General features: G+C 35.3%; 1 protein-coding gene across 7 annotated transcripts in view; it reads left to right on the top strand.

Annotated features, from left to right (window-relative positions):
* LOC18430293 (putative histone-arginine methyltransferase CARM1) overlaps window positions 1-24012 on the top strand; it is a 29433-nt gene extending 5421 nt beyond the window's left edge. The window contains exons 4-15 of one of the 7 annotated variants that reach the window (XR_016050185.1): window positions 5395-5538; window positions 5684-5787; window positions 5880-5978; window positions 6303-6372; window positions 7614-7710; window positions 8626-8680; window positions 15407-15490; window positions 16166-16243; window positions 16621-16740; window positions 22382-22554; window positions 22675-22826; window positions 23618-24012. Coding sequence is in view for 2 of the 7 variants with exons in the window: in XM_088859528.1 (XP_088715654.1) it covers window positions 5335-5538; window positions 5684-5787; window positions 5880-5978; window positions 6303-6372; window positions 7614-7710; window positions 8626-8680; window positions 15407-15490; window positions 16166-16243; window positions 16637-16740; window positions 22382-22554; window positions 22675-22826; window positions 23618-23704 (1307 nt within the window). In the remaining 5 variants the exon portion in view is untranslated. Of the gene's footprint in view, window positions 1-5334; window positions 5539-5683; window positions 5788-5879; window positions 5979-6302; window positions 6373-7613; window positions 7711-8625; window positions 8681-15406; window positions 15617-16165; window positions 16244-16620; window positions 16741-22381; window positions 22555-22674; window positions 22827-23617 lie in introns of all 7 variants that reach the window. The other 6 variants (XR_016050186.1, XR_016050182.1, XR_016050183.1 and 3 more) reach the window with 6 other exon arrangements.
* The last annotated feature ends 1203 nt before the right edge of the window (window positions 24013-25215 follow it).

Here is a 25215-nt window from a genome sequence, read left to right as displayed (position 1 = left end):
GATGTAAATCTATGTATCCTTTTTAACAAAATGGGTCTATGTACATTAAAACTCTACTTACAAAAGGCTTCCAATCATTTAAAAAAATTCAATGCAAGCTTAGTCATGGACACCCTATCTCTGGTGAATACATCAGCCTCCACGTTGGATCCCTCCAAACACTTTAGGGAGGGACCTGGGTGTGCTCCCCATCTCTGAACTTAGGTGATCACATTATTGGAGCCACTTCTAATAATAGTCTTGGACCATTTTTGATGTATGCTTGTTAGCCTAAAGAAGAGGGACCAGACCCAGTGTTACACAAACATTCCATCTTTCCTCATGTGTCACTTGTAGGCACATGTCGACACTTAGACACTCGTCAAGATCTGACTTTTGAAGATTTCAAGGATATCAAAGAGGTGGAGCATTCAAGAGATTCAGGGATTGTAATCAGAGTAGTGCAAGGGAAGCGTGGGTGACTCATAACTTCAAATTGTAGCCTTGGATTTAGAGAGCAATGGAATGGATGCCGAGGAAGCTTCTAAGGCCAGAAAATTGAGTTTTTCTTACACAATTTTCAATGTGAGTTTAGAGAACGAAATATTATAAGTTTGTATCATTCCTCAGTATACATATTAGGATCCGTTTATTGGGTTTCTCCTTAGTATAAATGATTTTTGAGCAAACAAAGAAGAAGAAGAAGATGGTTTTGATTTGTTTGACTTCATCTTAGCCTTCTTTAAACTTCAATAACGAGTTTTCTCCAACCAGGGGAGATTGTTGCAAGACGAAATTATTATTATTTTTTAATTTTTATTCAATTTGAAAGGATGTATTCTTCAATTTTAATGCTAGAGATTATTTTTTTTTAATTTTTTTGTGGATTCTAGTTTTATTTTTATTTTTATTTTTATGAAAGATATTTAAGAGTTGTTTAGAAAAGTACTTAGCGTGTTTATGGAAATTTTTCTTTTATTAGGCATAGAATTATCATTTTACTTTTAGTTAGGGGCATTATTGACTTCGTAGTTGTAGTATCGAATAAAAGAGAGGTGTGTGAATCCCTATGGGGAGATTCATGTGATTTATTTTAGAGAAAAAGAAGGAAAATCTCTAGGGTTTTGAAGCCCTAGGTAGGGTTTTGAAGCCCATTGGTTCAAAAAATGGTCCGCCCAGTCGAGCAGATCCTAGAGCACACACCCAGCCCTGGACAGCCCTCCCTTGGCATCAGTACATGGGTGCCCGCCTGGGCAGCCTAGGTGGGTGTTTAGGTCTTGCACCCTTTTTTTGAACAAAGCTGTCATTTTTCAATGGCTGTTATTGTGAAAACACTATCATTAAAGCAAAAAAAAAATCCTTTTGAATATTTTGATTGACTCATATTTTCTGTTATTTCAGAATTTTCTTTGACTTCACCTTTCTCTTTTATTTTCTTATTCTTATTTTTTCAGCTAATGCCAATTCATACCATGCGATGTTCCCTTATTTCCAATTTTTGAACCTGGCTTAAGGGATGAATATGATGTTTAATTGATCTTGATAACTCAGAAAATTGGCTGATATTTTCGTAATCATAGGAAATCCCATCTTACTTAGAGCAACAACCCATAGGAAAATGAGAATAGAGAATATCAACAAGAGAGGGCATGCGGCGCCCACGGCGCATTTCTCACTGTAAAGTAAAACAGGGCGCCCGAGGTTCTGTGTGCTCACAGCTAGGCGCTGAGCACAGGGTGCCAAGCTGGCCGCCAAGCACTTTTTGAAACCTTGAAGAAACCTAGGGTTTCTTCGACTAGTGTCGTGTGTTTGGCCTGAATTATGATTTCTGTTTTTGTATCAATTTTCCTACGTCACAATGTCATTAGATGGATCCACGGAAAAAATACAGGGGGTCATATACTTACTAGCATGAGAGACTATTCTGAGTTCATTGATTGAATTTCATTGATCGATGTCCCTTTGAATGGTGCTAACTGCAAGTGGTCCACCCATGCTGTTGATCCCCTCCTAACCAAAATTGATGGATTTCTAGTTTCCTCTGAGTTCCAATCTCAATTTCCTGGCGCTTTCTCTATGGCCCTTGCTAAGAATACATCTGACCATAAACCTCTCCTGACCAAGTCTTTGCATACACCAAATAGACCTTTTAGGTTCAAACTTTCTGGCTTGGTTGTTCAGGTTTTAGGCTCTCCAAGAAACTCCAATCTCAAAGCCTCCCTCAAGCTTTGGAGCAAAACCTTGCCTGGAATTGTTAAGGGCCTATTCCATTCTTTAACTTCCAAAATTCAGGCCCTTAGAAACCATAGAAGAATCTAGACCTCTGTCCAATGTTGAACTCTCTGAGAGAACTCTATTCCAAACGTCGATAGTTCTCTACTGCCACTTTCATACCTACTTAATTTGCTCCCCTCAGCCATGAGTCCTCTCTCCTCCTCAAGTCTATCAAAAATTTCAAATTTTTTTTTATGGTGCATTGATAATTGGTCTACAAGTTGCCAGTGTTTATTCTGTTCTTTAATCTTGTATTTTGGTGGCTACAACTTCTTACAGATCTTATATCCCACCCACCCTTCCACTTTAAAGAGGTGCTTAAAGGACTTTGGCAAGCTCCTATATTGAAGCCACATCAATTTAAATTCTAAAGGCCCTGGGCACCTGTGTTTAAGTTCATATTAAGTATGATGGGAGATTTTGGACGTGGGTTTCAGTAGAGCATAGTAATTTGATTTGGGAAAGTGAGCTTCCCGCTCTGGATTACCACAAAATGATCCGACCTGGAAAATATTGAGTCGGATGAACTGTGATTGATCAGTTATATCTGTTGCCAATGAAGGGCATCTCTAATTGATCATGACTGCTAATGAATCTTTCAATTCCATCCATGCTCGCAGTTCTCTTCCCTTTTGTGCTCTTACAATGGGCCCATCTTAATACATTGAAATTGCCTTGTCGACACTGGGCAGACTATGAAAAGATCTCTATCCAATTCTGCCAAAAAATCTTCTCTCTCATACCCCTGTTCGGTTGATAAACGGCTCTACACAACCACATAAATCCTATACCTGGCCTTTCAAAGACTATTGATATCGAGTGATTTTCTTTGCTATAACCTAGGAATTTTAGTATCGAGAAGTCCCATATCACCTGCATACCCCCTAAGGCTGGAATAACCTGCCAATGGGCTGAGTGCCTCCCTCAAACAGTCCTCTCCTCTCTTAGATCTGACTCCATCATGGTCTCTATTACATAAGAACCTCAAGTTTTGTCTTTCCCACAAAGCAATTAGCTACTCTCTTTTTTATTACGGTCACTTGAACCCCTTGTGTTCCTTGAAATAATCATCACGGAACTTGGTTAGATTGGTTTGCCTTGCTGAACCGGTAGGCTTCTACCTTCCTGTTTTTGGTCAGAGAGTCTACTTTGTGATATTTTATGTTACAAGTTAGGTTCTTAAATTCTTTATTGCCCCTGCCCTTACTTTTGCTGCCTCTGCAGCTTCTAAAGTTGCCTCAGTGCATCCCCTTCCTCTCCTTTGTTCCATGGGCTGTTAAAGCATAAAAATGTCATCCATGTTAGCATCATATGCAGGTGCATCGCATGCAACATGTCTCCCATATACTCTCTTACCTGAGTGATCTGGAATCCTGCTGAATCGACAAAGGTGTCCTCATGTGGATGTTCATTAGAGCCTTCATCACAAGAGAATGTTTAGTTTGTATAGTGTTATCAAGGCTAGACTGGTGCTTAAACCGGCACAAGGGCTGGTTCAGTCAAAACCAGTCCAACCGGCAGTCACATTGGTCAGACCATTTTTCAAAATATAAAAAATCAGAAAATTAATTATACTTAAAAAATAAATAAAAATAAGGAAAAATGCAAGCATCATGAGCCAATTTTGCACACGTATGGTTCTGTATTCTACATTAATAACATGCAATACAGATAAATGTTTTAGGCGACGAAGGACCCGCACAAATAGGCAACTTATGGCATTATTGATGCTAGACCTGAAATATACAATGAATGGAAAGATTTTTTTTTTTAGAAAAGGTAAAAATATAAATAGAAGAATAAACACAAGAATATAGGAAGAACAACAAAACCTTGAAAATTTTTGAATAAATTTGAGGTTTTCTATAAAAAAGGAAACCAAGATAGGGTTTCCTTTTAACAATTAAGGTCATGATTTGTTGGTATGAATGTTGAGATATTTTTGTTACGATTTTTGGAAGTTCAATCCAATGAAAATGAAAAACATAGAAAGAAGGAGAAAATTCATTTAAAGGATTGGAAATCCAATTAGGTTCACAATTTGATTATGAATATTGCGATACTGTTGGTACAATATTTGCAAAAAAAGATATAATCCAATCAAAATAAAATAAAAATAGATAGAAAGAAAAAATAATGTAAAAAAAGAGCCAAACGAAGAAGTAAATATAAACTTCCCCAAAACTGGGTAGTCCAAGAGAACCGGCAAAACTGGCCGATCGAACTGTTTTTATCAGTCAAATACCGGTTTTGATCGGTTCTTTGTCAATCTTGGTTCAAGGCTTTCATTGGATTGGAATCAGATAAGGCTCAAGTCGCCAGTTCTGCCAATCGGACCACCAGTCCGGTCCAATCCTGATAACTGTGGTTTGTAGCCTGTGCACTGGAGTTAATTGATATTTCTTAAGTCATTCCTAGTTGTTTTGTTTGTCATGTTTAGCGTTTTAGGGTGTTTATCCCCCCTTCAACCATGGAATCTTATCTCTAGCATGGGTGCTATAATGGAAGATTAGGAATCAAAAGATTATGGGTCCAATTGACATTTGTCTCTTGTATTCGGTAAATGGTTTGCTGAATATATATGACTATTACCCAAATTAAAGTAACTGCCATATGGGATTGATATGTCAGGTGAATATTACCAAAAAAGGAAGCAACTGGTATATGGGAATGATACACCTATGCCTTCTATTAAAAAACTACACATACTCTTTACACTGTTAGGTCCTAAAGAATTACATCTACAAAGCCATTTTTTAATTGTTTATTTTTACATATATTGCATGGCCTTTGAGATTCCTTGTATTTGTTGATTTCATTTGGTCTTCCCTAGAATAAATATTTTTCACTTCAGACAGCAAGCCAATCTGCAGATTTTACCATATATCAGTAATAATCATCATTGTCATGTTTTAGTACTTGGACAGCATTTGAAATTACTAGAACTTGTCAATTTTATCACCTAATTAATCTTGCATGATACTTGGACAGCATTTGAAATTACTAAAACTTGTCACTTTCATCTAATTAGTCTTCTTGATACATGGACCGCGTGATGCTAAGAAATTTGGTTCAATATAGGGAGTTTTCAGATTCATTTCAAGCTTTTGAAATATCAGTTGCGATGCATTCATTATTCAGGAAAGCGGTTGGAAAATGGATCAGTTTTGGCTCCAATGAGCAAATTTGATGACAAAATAGAGGCAGCTTCTGCTAAAATGTATTTCCATTACTATGGACAGCTGCTGCATCAGCAAAACATGCTACAGGATTATGTGAGGACAGGTTATATGACTGCTTTGAATTGAGATTCCTCTTTTTACTGTTCTTCTCCCTGTTTATAAACTTGATGACATCTATCTGTGTCTATTGCACTCTTGATTGTCTTAATTGGCCATCTGTTTTCATGCTTATATCAATTGTGTCTCAGGAACATACTTTGCCGCAGTCATCGAAAATCGAATAGACTTTCTTGGTCGTGTGGTAGTTGATGTTGGTGCTGGTAGCGGTATTCTCTCTTTGTTTGCAGCTCAGGCATGCATTTTGACTATGCAATGTTATTTGAAGTTCACATATCTTCATCAATGAGGCTTACGTTTAATTTTTATGATCCTCCTCTTATGTAGGCTGGTGCAAAGCATGTATATGCCGTGGAGGCATCTGACATGGCAGAATATGCCCGTAAACTTATAGCTGGAAATCCTTTGTTAGGACAACGGATAACGGTCTGATTTTGCTTCTATAATTGTGAAAGCTATAATGATGTGCCCAGTGGAAAACCATAGTCTACTGCATTCATTGATGTCCAATGAAATGATGGGCGTTGTTGGAGAGAGGGTGGGGGTGCCATTGGGGTTATGTCTTATTCTGGTTGGTCCCACTTGCTACCACTGACCATCATTCCATCACATGGCGACAGTCCCTATTGACTGTGGTTTTCCATTGCGCTTGCATTTTAGCATAGCGTTATAGTTTCCTCGTGGAATCTTAGTTTGGATTGTGGAACATGGTCCTAATTTAAATTTTCCATTGTCTTCCTGTGATTGCAGGTGATAAAGGGCAAAATTGAGGAAGTGGATTTACCTGAGAAAGCTGATATTTTGATTTCTGAGCCCATGGGTATGCAAATTATGATTTTTCGTGACCTTCTCAAACGATCCAGAAATTGATTCACACAGAACATAGTATGGTGTGCAATAGTTGATTGATGAGGATGTTTGCACTAAATTGATTCCATCACCCTGCTATGTTTTTGAGTGATTGGTAGATGTCTATTCTCATTTATGCATGAAAAATTCATATGTGCAAAATGAGACTCACTTTACATGGCTTCAGGTTAGTCAATATATATATTTTATTTCACAATGTGTGTTATGAATGTAATATTTTCATGAATTTGAAAGGAACCATAAGATCTTCAGAGGAGAGAGATGTTCGGTTGGGGCTTTGGCTGACAAAGTCAGGAATTTAGTGGCCTTTTGAGCCATGAACCATAGCTTGTTTAAAAGCATCCCCTTAACTAATTTTTATAGGAATTGGCACAACTTACTTTAGGGGGCAAAGCCAACTATCTCAAGATCTTCTCTTTGGAGACCACCCGAAGTAGGCTCCATCAAGCTCAACTTTGATGCCTGCTCCCTTGGGAACCCCAGCCCCTCTGGAGTAGGTGGGCTCTATCGTTCATCCGAAGGACAGACCTTGCTTGCATTTTCCTGCCTCATTGGCCTCGCGGTCTCAAATCTGGCATCACACCCTTGTGGTGGAAGGGGACTCTAAGAATGTCATAGCTTGGGCATCAGGTTCCTCTCCCTGCCCATGGCGCCTAGATGACATATTTGATGAAATATCCTATTGGTCACGAGATATCAGAATCTCGTGGTGCCATATATTTCGGGAGACCAACATCAATGCAGATTATCTTGCTAAAGAGGGAGCCTACTCTAATTCCCCAGGGGGGTGGGGGTTTAGATTTTGTTAGACCTGCCACATCCCTCCTTGGAGTTGTAATTTTGCTTTTGGTCTTGTTTTATACCCTGCGGGGATGTATAGGGTCCCCTTTAAGAGGGTCCCATTTTGTGTACATTTTAATTACTCAGTAATACAATTCTAGTCACCTTTTCTCAAAAATATTTTCATGGATTTGGAAATCCACGATCTTACTTTACAATTTGTTGTGCTTCTACCATATTATCTTTGATATCTATATAGACATGTGATCTTATTGGGTATTTGATTTTACTAGCAACTAATCTTTATTGGCTTTCTATACTTATCTCTATCAATTCACTTTAGGCCTTTTTCAACGAATATTTTTCTTGTTGCATATACTTTCGAGTTTCTCATTTGTTGGAATTCTACAGGCACTTTATTGGTAAATGAGAGAATGTTGGAAACGTACGTAATTGCACGCGATCGATTTCTTGTTCCTCATGGGAAAATGTTTCCCACAATTGGCAGGTAATGTGAGCCATGGTGGAGCATTTGTTGACTCTTTAAGTTTTCCTTAAGCAATGTCAGATTTGGTGTTCTATGAATGTAAGTTTTTAGTGTAATATTTTTTCTGGTTGTAACAACAAAATAAATAGTTTCTGTTTAGCTATCTATTCTTTAGAACTTTTCTATTCCCTTTTCTAATTCTTCCTTCGAATAAATTTATTTAACCATGTAAATTAGTGCTTTCGTACGTCGTATGTTTGAGGCCCATTATTGTGTTATTTTTCAATTTGTGGGAGAGACATGTAAAAACCTTTTAAACCATTTATGTATGTCATATTTGCTGATTGCTATTGGTGAAAATGAGCATGCTGTGGGACATTCTTTTCTGTGTAGAGATTAATTTGTTGTATTGTGCAATTTCAGGTTATGCTTTCCTTGCATATATTGTTCTGTTATAGGCATGTAATGGCCACTCTCTTTTTTGTTGAATGTAGTGTTTCTATGATATGTGCATGGCGCAACAACCCCTCTTTTTTCTTAGTTTTTTTAAGAGGGAGTATCTATGATGTATAAGATTGTGAAGGCCTTGTATTATTGGCCAAAGGGCTCTAGGCAGTCCTCTAGTCTGCTAGGACGAGTTGGCTTGCTTGGTCAACATGTCAGTTTTTGCGACTTGAAATTGTGGTACTTTAAATTTATGGGGAATTGCTCTTTTGTAGTTAGTTTGATGTCTTCATCTTGTTGTTGATTGTAGTAAGCTGCATCTTTTTGTTTGTTCTTTATTTTAAATGAGAGCCTTGATTTTGTCTTGGAGGCTAATTACTCCATTACAGGTTGATGGCCTTATGTAAAAATTATTCTAATTTACTGTGCCATATATGACTTAAGACTAAGACGAGAAATGAGTTTGACATGTTATATTGGTTGCTCTTGTAGGATACACATGGCACCATTTAGTGATGAATATCTATTTGTTGAAATTGCAAATAAGGTATGTTTGGGAGTGAATGGTCATGATTTTTACATGTTCATGATGTAATTATTTCACATCGATCTAATGATGTATTTTGATATTTTTCGTTGCAGTAATAGTTGTTTATCTACTTGATGATACTGTGAGTTGCAAGTTTTTAGAATGATGTTAGTTAATTTGTGTTTCTAGGAATGTAATTTTGTTGCAATAGTATTTTAGATAAAAAATGTGAAGATAACTAAGAAGTATTTGAAGTAGTCAATGCAATTTCCTCTAAGTGTTTTTACTTTGTCGATGTAAGTATATATGTGTACTATGAGTTGGTGATAGTTCAACGACATTTGAAATTGTTTGTCATCTTAATTAATGTATTTCATTGTACTGGAAGTTGTTCTATACAAGTCCTTGTAATCCTGTTTGTGTTGTGGGAGCCTAGATTGGAGATGAGCATCATCTAAACTTTATCCCAATTATTTGAAGGCGGCTACACGAATCCTGTTATGCCATTATGCTCTATCAAGGGCCATACTCTTAGTCAGGCCATGGTTCACCATATTTATTTTTATTACTTGTATCCATATCCTTTTAAGCCTTTCTCTTGTTCTTTTAGAGCCTTCCATTTGAACCAAATTGCTCCTAAATGGTATTGTTCTAGGTCGATGTTGTACATGGCCAATCCACCTAAGTCTACTTTCCCTTACTTTATTGTCTATTGGAGCCACCCCTAAGTTTCTTTGGATGTATTCATTCTGAATCCTATCTTTTCTTGTCTTGACACTCATTCATCTCAACATCTTTATGTCCGCTACACTCATTCTATGAGTATGTTGAGCGCCCCCAATATTCTGTACCATAGAGCACGGCTAATCTTAACATTCGTCCTATAGAGCTTCAACTTTAGTTTCATTGGTATGCGATGATCACATAAAAAAACATATGATCATACTCAGAAAATATGTGATGATTTTTGCAAGGAATTGAAATATGTGACCAAGATTTTCATGTGTATTTACTTTTTTTGTTTTTGTTTGTTTGTGTATGTGTGTAATTGTATGTGTGTGCATGCAATCATGCTATGTCCTATATACGCATGCTGAGTATGTGATAGATGATGGATCAAATATCATGCTTTTAAAGAGCAATGAGGTGTTCCAAAGCTTCTTGTGTTCATATTTCATTTAGTCAAGAACTCCGTGTGGATTTTGGATACGTTTTTGGACTCTGCATTTTTTCTTTTACACAACAATATGAACGTTTCACTAGGTCGACATGTTTGTAATAATCTGATGTCAAGGCATTTGGTTTGACGTTTGACTTTGGGATGGCGTCTTTTTTGTTTTATCCTTTTGAAATTTTAACTTCTCCTAATTGAACAGCGATTATAACCGATTCTGGTGCTATCCCTATCTCAAAGTTGAAGAATCTCACATCCTTTCTCCCAGTAAGTGAACAGCGTACAAGTGAATGAATATAGGCTCTCAACTCATTTTTTTTGCACAAAAGAGCTGATCGTAATGGGGATCCTTGGATTGTTGAGGAATAGATTCAAAAGCCAAGGAGTTGAAAACAATAACCTAAAGAGTCCAAAAAAAGAAGAAAGGGGAAAATAGGAAAATGAAATTATAATTTGTCATGTTTGTCATACGCTCGATGAAATTATAATGTTAACATGATTCTACTGCACATTCAAAGGACATTGAACCAAATAGACAAATATACTACTAGACTCACTTTGACAAAGTCGAACATAAAACCTGCTAGATTCATAGAGAGACGCACAAACAACCCCCTCCCCCCCCCCCCCCCCAAAAAAAAACAAAGCGGTACTCTGATCCCAAACTATAGTACAACCAATATGGATGTCATGGATGATCTCCTAATCATCCTGTCTGTCTTGCTGGAGGCCCTCAAATGTCTGTGTTGTCTAGCCCCTAATCTAAAAGCCTCCAAGGCCAGTTGAAGCCTCTTTTTTACTTTTAATACCATGTTCTGCATTCCTCTTGCTTGCCTCTGCAGCCTGTGGATTAATCATCACCATCTTTTTTATTAGCATCAAAGGAATCATCTGCTTCTCCATCTTCATCTTGTTGTCCTCGTCCCTCTTGTTGGGATTCCTTGTCACTTCCCCTTCTCCTTCCTCTTCAATTGGCCAGATCATTCCTTCAAGCACCGTCTTGTTGAAGATTGGCTCTTCCTGCTCCACCAGAGATTCCCGTACTAGATATGTAACTGAGATTCAAAGGGCTGTAACCCTACACTTCCCTCCTCAACCACCTTGACTTGAAGTTCAAATTTTGGTGGAGTACACCAATTTATGGAGCTTTGCTGTATCCAACTAGTTTCTCCTCGCTGGCAATTTATGGAGCTTTGCTGTATCCAACTAGTTTCTCCTTGCTGTTTGGATCCACTAGAGTGCACTCCGGTTTCATTCTCACTTATTGCAGAACATTTTTATCTTAGGATCCTGATTGTGAATCTACGCAGATGGGAGGGTCTCATTTCCTTCTATCTCCACTGTTTTACTGAAAAGGAAGAAGCTGATTACTCAAATAATAATACAAGCACATAATAAAATACAATGGAATAACATGATGCTTTATTCTATGACTATGAGTATTTGAAAACCAACCTGGTTTAGTTGTGGGCTACTTCTTCTGGTGGGCTTGACCCAAAATCTCCTTGTGTATCCTTATATAGAGCAAGCTAAAACAATTCCAGTCAAAAACCACAGAAGGTTGTTACTGAGGTGGATCACATAGATGTATTATGCAGTGGAAAGATCTTCACAAGTATGCATTTTCACGTAAAACCAAAGTTTACCTCTTTCGAAGTCTTAATTTGTGATTGTCCAACTCCCTCGATTCTTCCAAAGCAATACTTAACCCTACCCATAATCTCAGGGTCGTCGCTTTGACCTAAGGGCATGATGGTATTCCGCATCAAAGAAGATGCCTAAATACATTCAGGCAGTATATGACCATATATTAGTTGTGTAGTAAATAAATCCCTACAAGGCTCAAAGCACAAAAATTCATTAGATACGATCTCTTGAAACTTAACTGTTCCATGTGGTGTGGTTGAGCACTCAACTTGTAGCCTTAATAATTTTCTTTCGCTTATCTAAAACTCATTGCTATTAGTGATTTCTTCTACTTCTCTTGTAGCCAGAGTCCTAACAACTATCTTCTTCTTGTTAGTTGGAATCAGAGAATTGACTCTATTGTCAAGTTTGAGGTTGCATATCTAGTAATATATGGCCTTATTAATTCTCTTCCTTCTTTTTATGTCATTGTGTTTAGGACCCTTAAGAGTGTTTGCATATGAACTTTGTGATTGTCTTCACTCTCTAAGCATACTCCTTAACTTGCTTCAAACATAAGTTCAATATAGCGATGTGCGCATGAGTTCTAAACTAAATGCTTTCTCTTTCTCATGAGCACCTTCTCCGCATTCACATATTTTTTTGCAGTACTAGTTCTGACTTGAACTATGTGCTCTTTCTCAGTAGCCTCCACCATACTATCAATTAACTTAAACGGAGTCTCCTGCTCTTGATTTTTGGAAGGAATCTACACTAGAGCAGGCAGTACCTCATGGACAATATACTACTAAATTCGCTTCCATTTGTATTGTGTCCTTCTGGTCATTTGACATTACTATTTCCCCTGTCCTTCATGCTATACTTATCCACGATGAAGTCAATATTGACCACTTCCTCATCAAAGCAAAACTCACCATGCTTGTCTGCAGTTGGGAGCCTCAGTTCAGGCCCTGCCCTGTATTTGCAATAGTAGGATATTATGAGTTCATAATATTTGTTATTTGCTGCATTAAATGGCATGGAAGCATCGTAAAACCACTTAGCAATTGCCTTCATAATATGTTTCTTTATTTTCTTACTCGACATGGAATTTAAGGTCCTTTGTTTGACTGTTGCTTGGGCAAATAGGCATCAATTTGACCCTGGACAGGATCCACCTTCATATTGCCATGCTGGAATCCTAAGGAGTCTTGAAACTAATATTTCTTGAACTTAGAAGTTTGAAGCTATGCCTACACAAGCACAATGTACTACAGGTCTAAAGTCTAAGTAGACACGTGTACGGATACTTTAATGCACATTTCACTATTTGTTTTTTTTTTTTATGAGAAAATGTTGTCGTGGAGGCAAAGTAAGCATCGTTAACATCATCATCCAAGAAGCATCCCAACTAAGGGATAAGCATGATAGAAGTTAAAATAAAGAGTAAAGAAAAAACCTAGTAAGAGATACCCATGTGCACACATACACACACATGTTTATGCACATACATCGAATGTAAAAAATATTTATTGATATTTTGAGAGAAAATGTTACTTGGGAAACAATGTGAGCATGATAGATACCTAAAAACCCAACAAAAAATATCTCATTAGCATCATCTTGAAAAACCCAAACAAGTGATACCCACATGCAAACATGTATAAGAATACTTTCACACACATTCTAATGTAAAATAACAATTTATTTGATGATTGTTAAGAGTAAAAGTTACGTTGGGAACAAATTGATCATGCTAGAGGTATAAAACCAGACTAAAAACATCTCATAGCATCATTAAGTTGGAAAAAAAAGTAGTGATACCCACATTCAGACAAGTATAAAGATATTCACATACATTCAAAAGTAAAACAATGCTTATTTACCTCTTCTTTTGGAGAAAATGTTACTTCTGGAATCACATTTAAAAAAAAAAGTCCTTTGAATTGAAGCATGCCAGAGTTATGAATAACCAACCAAAAATATCTCATTGCCATAATCAACTTGAAAAAAGAAAAAAAAAATACCAATTATGATACCCAAAAAACAAAAAAATGTTTCTAGGACTTTAAATTGAAAACACAAAATTCTTTGAAGCAAAATTTCAAGGCTGATCTTCCGAAAGTTGTATTTCATTTGTATTGAGGCCTCCAATATTTGTAGAAAGATCCTTAAATGCAAATCAAAACCCCCTAACCCATCTTTAAGCTTGGAATTCATATCCCTTTGATTTGGAGATCACAAAATTTTTACCCATATCTTAAATTGAAATCAGAGATCTCGAACTTGCATGTCTGTTTTTTTTTTGGGGTAAATGTAAGCCTTGGATCCAAAAGAGCGTGTAGAAGTAGCCCTAAACCCTTTTCAATCAAGGTCTAAGAACCCTTCTCCTGGCTGCAAAATGGAGAAAGTGAGGTTTGTTTTCCTTCCCTGTTGTATGTTTCAGACAAGTGTTGGACTCAGGGAATTTGGGGACACTAGAAATTGACTCAGGGATTTACTCGAGTTTGATATAGAACCTCTAGGCCTGTATACCTGGGTGGTTTAGTAATTAATAGGGTCACTAGCGAGTGGGGGGTCCTCTAGTAGCAGCAGGCAATGCTACATCAACGCCGACCTGGTTTTCACATCTAGTATGTGTCTTGGTGTCTAGGATTGGGCCAAAAGACCAGTACAATTGAGACATCCATCGAAACTATTTGTTATAAATATAGTATGTATATTAGCCTAACATATTTTGCCGACTCCAATTATTTGGGAAAAGGCTTCGATGATGATGATTAAAGCATAATATATTTACATAAAAATTAAAAAATTATAAAAGTAAATAAATACATAAGACAAGCAGAAAATAAAATTTATTTCACGAGAAAAATCTAAAAACAATGTCTCTATATTTATTTTTTAAGTGATGCACCTTTAGATTCTTACTAATAATAAAATTGAGTATTAGTATGTCGCAAATACCATTGATGGTGCAATCGTAAAGTGAAAGACCTTGAATTTGGGGGTTGTGGATTTGGAAGCCCCTGTTATCATTCTTTTTTTCTGTAACATACCATTTATAAAAGACCTTGTGCATGGGCCAGTAAATGCACGTAATAGGATTCTGAAATGCTTCAAGTTTAAAGCTTACTGATATGTAGTAAATGGTAAGATAGAATGCTTCTTAGAGGATTTTGATGCAAAAATTAATAAAATAAGTATTAAGTTTTAAAATTCGAATTAATTTTCGTAAAATGGAAGCTAAATGACTCAATAGTTTAAATAAACGTGTTGACACACTTATTATTTATTAGACATGGCCAACAAGCGTGGACCATGTGTTAGAGTTGTGTCTAGACATGTGGACAAGTGTCCGACTGTCAATGTGCCACACCAGCTAAAACCTGGGTGTCACAGGATGCCGGTTACTGGTGACTTGGATGAGTAGGATTTTTGAACTCTGATCTGAAGCTTGAACCTATCTTTCTCTCTCTCTCTCTGAAATTAATAAATAAACAAATAAATAAAAGATTGGGGAGCTTGAACCTGCTTTTCATCTCTTTCCAAATGTCAGAAAACATATTGTGAACCTGTTCTGGAAGATTTTATGATGTTCCTAAGGACTTAAAGATCTTGAAAGGAATTGGGTGCTGTTGAGGAAGGGTGGGCCCCTTAATTGTGTATGTGCTTTTGCATGGACAAATATCAGCCATGCCCCAAGAAAAGCTAATGGACGTCATAGCAGAGCTGGATTAGTTGAATATGTGTAACATTAGTATCTTGATTCATGAGAATATAGGAAAAGGCTACTGCGGTAATGAATGTCGGTTTCTTTCACTTGGCTTTATGTTCGAGATAATTTCTATCAATCATTCAAAATGCTACTATGATTTGTTACCAAAGATTGTCTTTTGTAATTTAGTACTCTTATTGGGATAAATTTTACTTATCTATTACAGGCCCTCTTCTGGCAGCAGCAGAACTACTACGGGGTCGATCTTACGCCTTTGTATGGATCTGCTTTCCAGGGATACTTTTCGCAGGTCTTGTATTTCATTGTAATGTTGAAGGCTTCAAATGCATATTTTTTGTTCAAGTTTTTTGATATCTATATTTGATATCTCGTCTAGAAGAAATTGGTGAATGCTTTGAACATTGGAAAGTTTCAGGTAATCTGTAACCCTGACCTTCAAGAAAATGCCTTTTTGTAAACATATGAATTAAATTTGTTTTGTTTTCCCTAGGCAATACAAGGTAATTAGGATAGCATGCTTTTGGCCTTTCTTATAGTTTGCTATCTGGGCTACTGTAGCTGCTATCTGATTTACATACACATTTACGCAAAAAAAAAAAAAACTACTTTTTTTTCCCCTTCTTGTTAAGCTTGCAAAGGGATAGCGTGATAAGCTAGCTGGTTTGGTTTGTATGCTCCATCTTGTATGAAAACAAGAGCAGAGCTTGTCCAGATTGGGGGAGTAGAGAGGAACTCTCCCATTACTGGTTTTTGGGTGTCACCTATGATTGTCATCCAATCTGGTTCAACTTTGGACAGTGACGAGTAATATTCTATATTCTTTAATGTTAGATGTTTTGCAGATACTGTATGATTTTTCTACATGAAGTATACAATTGTATTACTGATTGATGTCATTTCCTACTTGTATACGTATTGTTCTTTGCTTTTACAAGCATTCATGTCGGGCCTTATATTCATGCAGCCTGTCGTTGATGCATTTGATCCAAGATTATTGGTCGCACCAGCTATAATGCATACATTGGACTTTACGAGTATGAAGGTATACCCCAGTGCATGATAGGAATATGGTATCTTATGCTTAAATTGCATTTTGTCAAGTTTCTGGTAGAGATGTATTTAGTTTTCAACAAGCTCCCTTTTATTTCCCATAATTTTCACTTTTTTTTTCTTTTTTTGTTTTACAATCTTCCTAGTTCTCTCTTGGTTTAATCTCATTCTCTCTTCCCTTGAACTTCTTTTTGTTGCTTCATTCCTATCCTTTTTGCCTGGCATTGGCCATGAGCCTAGTCTATCCAAAGTCTTGTTCTTATTTTATTGTTGATATGCTGTTTCCCTACTGCCTTATCTGTCAGAATGTGTTTTGTAGTTTCTCTGCATCTTAAAATTTGGTTTAATTTGATTTTGAAATTGCTCTAGTGTATGGTTCATCCAGGAAGAGGAGCTATATGAAATTGACATTCCACTGAGTTTCATTGCGTCTGTTGGCACTCGGGTGCATGGCCTGTCTTGTTGGTTTGATGTCCTATTCAATGGAAGGTAAATCTGAAATCTGGTGAAAGTTTTGATTCCTAAAATGGTTGTCAGATTCAAGAATTTCTTTCTAAAAACCTGGCCGAGAAATCTAGCCTTTTGGATCTGTTGTTGCAGTATCCTTTGTGATCGAAGTTACTTATAGTTCTTCAATAAATCTACTCATTTTACTCCATTTCGTCATTGACCGTACTGCATTATTGGGAACTTCTAATCTTGTATTATATGAATTTTCTTATTGTTGATGTGGCGTGCACTCCATCCTATAATCTGGACTATTTATTTTTTCTTTTAGTAGTTTATTTCCATTTTCAGAAACTTAATGATTTAATTACGGATTCTATAGTTTATGTAACCTACAACTACAATTCAGTGGTTGCTTATATCTTATGTACCTTTTCATTCTTCATCATTATGTTCTTATAATTATTTAGTGTCCATGCGTGTCAACCTGTAGTGTTGTACAAGTTACTAATTATTGTTGTCCATCTTTTTTACGAGTAATAAGTTTATATGGGGTTTGAATGGGTATCTTCCATTCTTTGCGAATAACATATGGGCATGTTTAGATTTACTTAGATAATTTATTATTTCAGTAGAGTTAATTATGATATTGAACTTTTTGTTGTTTTACAGTTGTGTACTATAGAATTATCTAAGATAAACTTATAAGCAGTTTTAGAATAAGTTTATCATTTTGAAAAGCTGATTTTACTTTATTCAAAGTAATTTGATGAGAACCACTTGTTTTTAGCCAAAAATAGCTAAAAATCACAAACAAAGTTGAATAATTAAATAATATTAAATATACTATATATATACCAAAAAACTAATGGAATCATATTATCCAAGGTATATTAATCTTAGATAAGATATTCTATTCCAGATAAAATTAATTGTCATCCAATGTAAATGTCAACACTGTAGAAGCCATTGAATTTAATAAATAGAAAATGTTCAAAAAGCAGGTTTAGCTGCCTAGGCGCCACATTAGGGCAAAGGGGAGGGAGAACAATATATATTATTAAACATAATATTATATAGTAAAGTTCGATATTGTATAATCATCATCATGATTTGAGCCTTATTCCAACTATTTGGGGTCGGCTACATGAATCCTATTCCGCCATTCCATTTTATCAAGGGTCATACCCTCAGTGAGACAATAAGTTATCATATATCTTCACTAGTTCCATCTATGTTCATTTGGGCCTTTTTTTTGCTCTTTTAGAGCCTTCCACTTGAACCAAATTACCCATCTTAATTGGTGTTGTTTTAGGTTGACGCTGCAAATGGCCAAACCACCTAAGTCTACTTTCCCTCATCTTCTCTCCTTTTGGAGCCGACCCTAAGTTCCCTGAGATGTATTCATCTACGAATTCTATCATTTCTTGTCTTGCCACTGATATATCTCAATATCCTCATCTCATTTGTACTCATCCTATGAAAATGTTGTTTCTTGGTGCCCATCTCAGTTGGATGCTATATAATACTAGTTGAATTATGTGCGTGGCATATAAGATATGCAATTACCTGTAGAAGATTAACTAAATATTCAATGACCAAAGAGATCCATTAGTAACATGGAAAAGAAATTATAATTAAGAAGAGAATTTAACAAAAAATTATTATTTGTTACATTTTTTTTTTAAAACTGGTCAAAAAACTATTTTTAATTTTTGTATTGGATACTTTAATCTTTATACTATAAACGTGTGGTTTGCATAAGGTTGCAATATTAAACAATCAAATTAGGGTGCAACCCCAAACTTTTTGATGAGATGCAAATTTGGTGTTGAAAATTCTTAGGATTGTGCAAGAATCTATTTTGATCTCTAAATATAAAATTTTAAACTCCATGTTCAAATCAAGCAGATCTTTGAACGCATGAAAATCGTGAAAATGGATGGTCCACATAATGTGTTACAAGATGCACTCTTTTAGGACTTGAAATATCTTTTTTTCTTCATATCTATATATCTCGATATCAAGATGATCAATTCGATACTCTTCCAACATCAAAACAACCTTTTTTGAAGGATTTTAAAGGTGCACCTTAATTACACATTTTAAGGTATCAACCTCATATAAACTTTTTCCTGTTATAAAAGCTATTTTGTGCGCGCATTTGAAAGCATAAAAGTTCAATAAAATTTTTAAAAAGCTTTTAAACCGATTTTATTACCTAATAGTATAATAGAAAAGAAAGCAAGCATACAGTAATTGAGTAGTCGTAATTTTTTATTTTTCTTTAATTCTTACTTAAAAGTAAATATAAGTCACTGAGTATTTTTACAGCACAAACATTTTAAATTTTTTTAAAATAAATTAGTAGGTTTCAAATTTTTAGTCACGATAATTAATTATTTTTGAATATTTGATAAATTTTAATAAAATGTTAAAAATTAGTCACACATACTTTTTTGAAAAAAATACAAATATAAAATTGAGAAATTGAATAGAATTGCTAGACCACTCTTAAGAAATTGAGAAGATAAAACGATTTGGTAAATTATTCTTATGGTGAGCTTCTCCAAAGCTTATTTATATTTTGAAGCTCTTTAAGAAAACATGTTGATGAGCCACCTAAAATTGCAATCATTTAAAATTTATAAATTAATTTTTGAAAGATTTGAAAACTATTTTATTATTTCAAAAATTATAATTTGAAAGGAAAGTTTAAAAATATTAGAAAATAAATTAGAATGGACACAAAATATAAAATGATTAAAAATTAGAAAATCAGTCATAAACTATTTTTTAAGCATAACTAAAGGATTTTATACTCCCACGAGTATACTGTCCATTTTCTCCCTTGGGTACAGTTCAATCTAGGAATAATTTAATGACCCCAAATTTTGGAGATGTAACCTCTTCAATCCATAGACCAACCTCAATAAATTTTCTCCAAATTGCACTCTCTAATAATGTCTCAAGATTGAACATAGACGGTCTAATTTTTTGATGAGATCTAAGTGTTAAAAATATCAAAATTCAAAATTTTCTTTTCAAATAATTATTTAGTGATTATTAAGTGGTTCTAAAAATTTGGATTAAAAAATCTTCCCAAGTAGGTCTTCTAACTGAGGCAATAGATTTACATTTTGCTCTGGCAGGAGCTGAGTATATGTTCTCTTAAGTATTAAAGTACATACTCGAGTTCATGGAAAATACTTTTGAATTTTTTAGAAAAAATAAAATGGAGGATGCTGGATTTACCCTATAAAATCTCTTTAGGGTTTTGATCTCCATTCATGCTTCATGTATAAGTTTCATATGTTATGAAACTAAAAGTACTTCATGTATAAGTTTCATATGTTATGAAAAATAAAACTCTTTATCTAGTATGTTTAACCTGCATTCTAAACTTTCAATCGAAATATAGTTTCGAAAATATCGATAAAATAACCCATATCCTAAACTTCATTTTAACCCCATTTATCAATAGCATTTTATATATTTGTAATATTAAAAATAATAGCTAATAAACTGCTAGAGTTCAATACTTAAATATCTTTTAAAAACCTATGACTTTCTAGTTTAGATGCACTTAGAAATAGAGAGATTCCATGCTTAGCACTTAGGTGAAGAGAGATATAGATTAGAGAAACACTAAGATATGATTCCTATTTAATAGGATCCTATATTTTCCTTTCTATCTTGTCCCTAAATAGTTCCCATAGAAATAGGAAACTTTAGGAGAGAGTTCCCCCACGTGGATGAGAGAGAGAGAGAGAGGGTGTCATCCACAATAATAGATGGTAGGAGAACTGATTTTAGAAACAAAAAAAATAGGCAACATGGAGTTCCATAAAATTTAGGAAATAGATAAATTTTAAGATGTCTTTTATATACTAAGAAAATGGAATCCATGACCCTACAATATATCCTACACTCTTTATTTTAAAAGTCACTTATACTACATAATCTATAAAAATAGGATCTCCTTTTATTCTTGCGACACGTGTTAACCCCTTAACTCTAGCTTAATAATGTAAGTATAGATAATATTATATAATAAAATAGGATACATGGCAGGGAGTAATATATACATAATATGTTACTATCAACATTAAAAGAAAAATTATTTCATTAAAAAATTTAAAAATGATATATCTTCATGATTTTATATTTGTTTTTTGCAAATAATGCTGTTCCCCATGGCTATGAATAATAAAATTTCTAAGGGATGTGCAGTAGTTGTCATTTGTTCTTAGTGATATTCTGCATGTCTTAAAATCAAGATTGTGGGTTTGTATCACATAACCATCACTGATTTTTTCTACCATGAATGCTGAGTCTGATAATTGAACCCTATGCAGTATATGTGTCAACATAGCTGTCAGAGTTCTGATATGCCAACTTATACGGACAATGTGTTGGGCAGTGGGCATGTGTCTAGTTGTGGACACATGTTCACATGCGATGCAGAGCGAAAAATGAAGTAACCCTGTGACATTGGATATATTTCAAGATGCATCTGAGAGGCAACTATGGGTACGAAGAATAGATCTTACATCCTCTAGGTTTTAATAAGCGAAGGGAAAGTATATTGTGATCCATGTGACCATGATAACCCTGTCTACTATAAACAACTTCCAACGAGAACATTTGCCACAGCCACAACTGTCTTTTAAAACATAATTGGATTTTGTTTATCCATTTGATCTTTTGTATTCAAAGTAAGAAAAAGAAACCTCTATTCTTTGACAAGTTTACTGTACTAATCAAGACATGTTTTTTTACTTCTTATTGGAAGGATATGATTCCTAAATGAGCCACATCAATTTTCTAGAAGTTGATCTAGGCATAATAAACATCAGAAAGACGAGAAAATAAGACTTGTGCGATACAAACGGGTGTCCATCTTCTCGATGTTGTGGAGCTCAAATGGAAGTCATTGATATGGATGAGCATATCTTTCCATACTCTGGCCTGTTGGTCACAACCAATTCATTGCTGAGAGCAACATGAATTGAAAGCCGTTTGATCACGGATTCATCTGGTTGTTTCACGTCTACTCATGGATTTGACCAACACAGACCATGAGCTGCCAACCTCTTCTTTGGAGGCACGGCGAAGCAGCTGTCAAAGGGTCACAACTGTGCAATTGCTTTGGCAGGGGCTTACAGCGTTGGTTATTTTAAGAGATGGACTGGTTATTGCAGATAAATTCTAATACAAAATGACCACAATTATGTCAACTTTATTTTTTATTTTCTTACATTGTTAGCTGAAGTATACTAATAATTTAATGGACCATTATGCTCATGTTAGGCTGGTTGTTTAATATTCAATGAAATGGTTACTAATGGAGACAGTGGAACCCAGCACAACAGGAGGTTACTAAGATGAGATCTCCATTTCAATTGACAATGACGACCTCAACAGATAGTCTATCTTCCTTTTAATGGGAGTTATCTTGTTTGCTGTTACGATCATCATCATCACGATTATCATCCGAGCCTTTTCTCAACCTATTTGGGGTCGGCTCTTGTTTTCTGTTATGCATCAAGAAAAAAAAAAGGGTTCTCTTGTTTGCTGCAGAGTTTAATGTCATGGTGTATTCTACGTTCTTCATCTACTGAGGGTCTCTTGGAAACTCTTGGAAACCATGTTGAATATTCACAAATGATTTGAAATGCAGTGCTGTTCAGCGTTGGCTTACCACTGCTCCTGGTGCTCCAACAACGCATTGGTATCAACTGCGATGTGTTCTTTCCCAGCCTCTTTATGTCATGGCTGGACAAGAAATTACTGGACGGCTCCATATGGTTGCTCACAATGCACAGAGCTACACTTTACATCTAACCATGTCAGGTATGTATAGTTTGCTGTTGGTTGTGATTGGCCAATGTCGTGATACCTGGGAATACATTTGCATGTTCTATACGTGTTTATCCGTATGTCGATGAGTAGTTTGTGTTTTATATTTTGAAGCCAAAACATGGGGCCCTGGTGCGGAGCAAGGAGGAATACTTCAAACAGCATCTGGCAAGCTTGATCTTAAAGAACCTTATTATAGAATGTCTCAACCTCAAGCCTATGCATGGGCTCAAGATCAGCAACCACAACAGTTGATACAACCACAGGCAAGCATTTCATTTGGAAGGAACCATCCATATATGTCATAATATCCAATTTACTTAAGAGAGTATATGTTACTTAAGGAGTACAGTATATTTTGATATGGCTTTAGTAGCTTCTTCTCCTTTAAATATTAAACAATTATGATGGGGAACGTTCTTTATTATTTTTCATCTTTAGAATACAAGTAATTGGTTGTGAATAATTTACGTTTGTACCTTTCAGTGCTCATTGTTAGTGTACAAAGGGAGAGAGAGAGAGAATAAAATGTGCTTTTTACATAGTCAAGTGATCATGCCAAACAGGTGTCATGGAACATGTCTGCACACATGCAGTGGCACATGCATATTTACACACACAACTTCTTAAATTCCAGAACTTAATTGATGCTGATTTGGTCATGGAAGTGATCTATATGATTCACACTTAGTGACCCTAAATATAGTCGGGGGCATCTCACTTTTTGGGTCCTATTCACTAAGAATTTTCTTAATTAATATTTCAAGGAAAAAAGAATTTCTCTTAATTGTATTTATGTTCTCTTCTTTTTCTCATGTATGGAATCTTGTAGAAAATAATGGTTGTACGTTCCATCCAAATTAAATTTGGTATTGTATTTTTGTTCTGTTCTTTTTCTCATGAATGGAATCTTGTAGAAAATAATGGTTGTACGTTTCATCCAAATGAAATTTAGTTGCATGATATTCTTATATTGAGTTTCAGCTAATTAAGTTACGCACTGCTTTTTCCCAAGAGAAAATGTGTGTTCATTTCTTGTATTTGCCTTTGTGAACAGGAACCCCTTCTTCAAACTCAAGATGTAGGGGGCCCAGTTTCATTACAGCAATTAACACAGAATTCAAATGCATTGCCCCGTAGGTAACAAAATTGCAATGCTAACCGTGGATTTGATTAGACTCTGTGGTCAGCATGAGACATTACTCGTGTGAGCACAGTTCCTCTGTTGTAACAAAATATATTATTATCTTGTCAGGCCTGCCATAGTGCTAACCCACTCTTGTAATTTCAAGGCTATCATTATTTATTTCAAACAATAGACCCTAACGGCATTGACAAGTTGTGGGATTCATAAATGATTTTGTGTGAGGAGAGAGGGCTTCTCATGTCTCAAATGTGATTTGTTTTTTGGATACTTATATGGAAAAGGGTCAGTGCTGTTGAATCTGATAATTGAGAAAGCTATGGCAATTAGCAGTTAAATCTTTATCAATGTCTCCAGGTTCAATAGGGTTCCAAAGATTCTAGGTTCAATAGCACCCAGGGGTTCTATACCTTTTCCCTACAATAACATGCCAATTTTCATTTAACTGTTATGTCTCATATTTGTTTAGCTAATTACTTTGTGAAGGTTGTGTTATGGTGATAAACCTAAGGTCTTAAGAAGGTTTACGAGAACTTGTAACAATTTTTGGATCCTTTGAATTTGAGGAATTATTTGATAGCCTTAAGGTCTTAAAATGATTACAGTTTATTGTTTGCCAATTCCTTTTTGAATTTGGGGAATTAATCATGCAGGCTGAGACAGCATCTGACATGGACCAATGACTTACCGATGCTTTTCATATTTGATATATTAGGCGCTTGAATGGGTTCCAATAATTAATAAGTAGGAGAGTGACTTTTAAATTGCACTCCACTTTCACTTGATCTTTTTTTTTAAGATTTCCTAAATTTTGTTGTTCCTTTCCATATCTAAACTCTAATACCTAAAATCTCTTTAATTAAAAGCTTATTTAATTTATGGGATTGTATGATGTGAGACCATTTATTTTTTGTACTAGGTCACAATAGCTTGTACCTTGAAATCCATAAATGAAAGTGTTTTATAAGATCCAAAATTTTTTATTTTGGACTTTGTGTTTATACTGTGAAACATCCTCAACCATTCGATTTCAAATCTAATGGTCAATAATGATTGTGATCTTTTTGTATCAAAAGTAAGTGGTCATTCTTTTAGTATCAAAATTCAATGATAAAGTTGTTAAGTAATCGCAATGTATTCTCCGAAACAATCTTTTTAATATTCGGTTCCAGTTTTAGTTTTCATTAGTCGTCTCACTCACCTATTTATGCATCCGGTTTTAGTTTTGGTTAGTCGGTCCATTCACCTATTTATGCATCCCCCTTGTAAGATTCATGTTAAACATTGATATTTTAGGGATCCATAACCTAAAACATGAAGATCATGAATATGTAAATGAAAATAAAATTTGAAATTTAAAAATGATAAATTTTGAAATTTGTGGCCATCTATTTTGGAATTTTGGTTGGGCCTTCTTATGGCCTCCCATCTTAAAGATGGGTTGATGGTTTAGCACTCGTCAAAAGATTTTCTTTTATGTCTTCAATTTTTTATTTTGCAAAAACAATTCG

This window comes from Amborella trichopoda, chromosome 2 (genome assembly GCF_054954075.1).
Source record: "Amborella trichopoda isolate Santa Cruz 75 chromosome 2, AtrichopodaSantaCruz75HAP2 v2.0, whole genome shotgun sequence".
Taxonomy (NCBI): domain Eukaryota; kingdom Viridiplantae; phylum Streptophyta; class Magnoliopsida; order Amborellales; family Amborellaceae; genus Amborella; species Amborella trichopoda.
The sequence above is the reverse complement of the archived record's forward strand: the minus strand, read 5'-3'. Positions and strand labels throughout refer to the sequence as shown.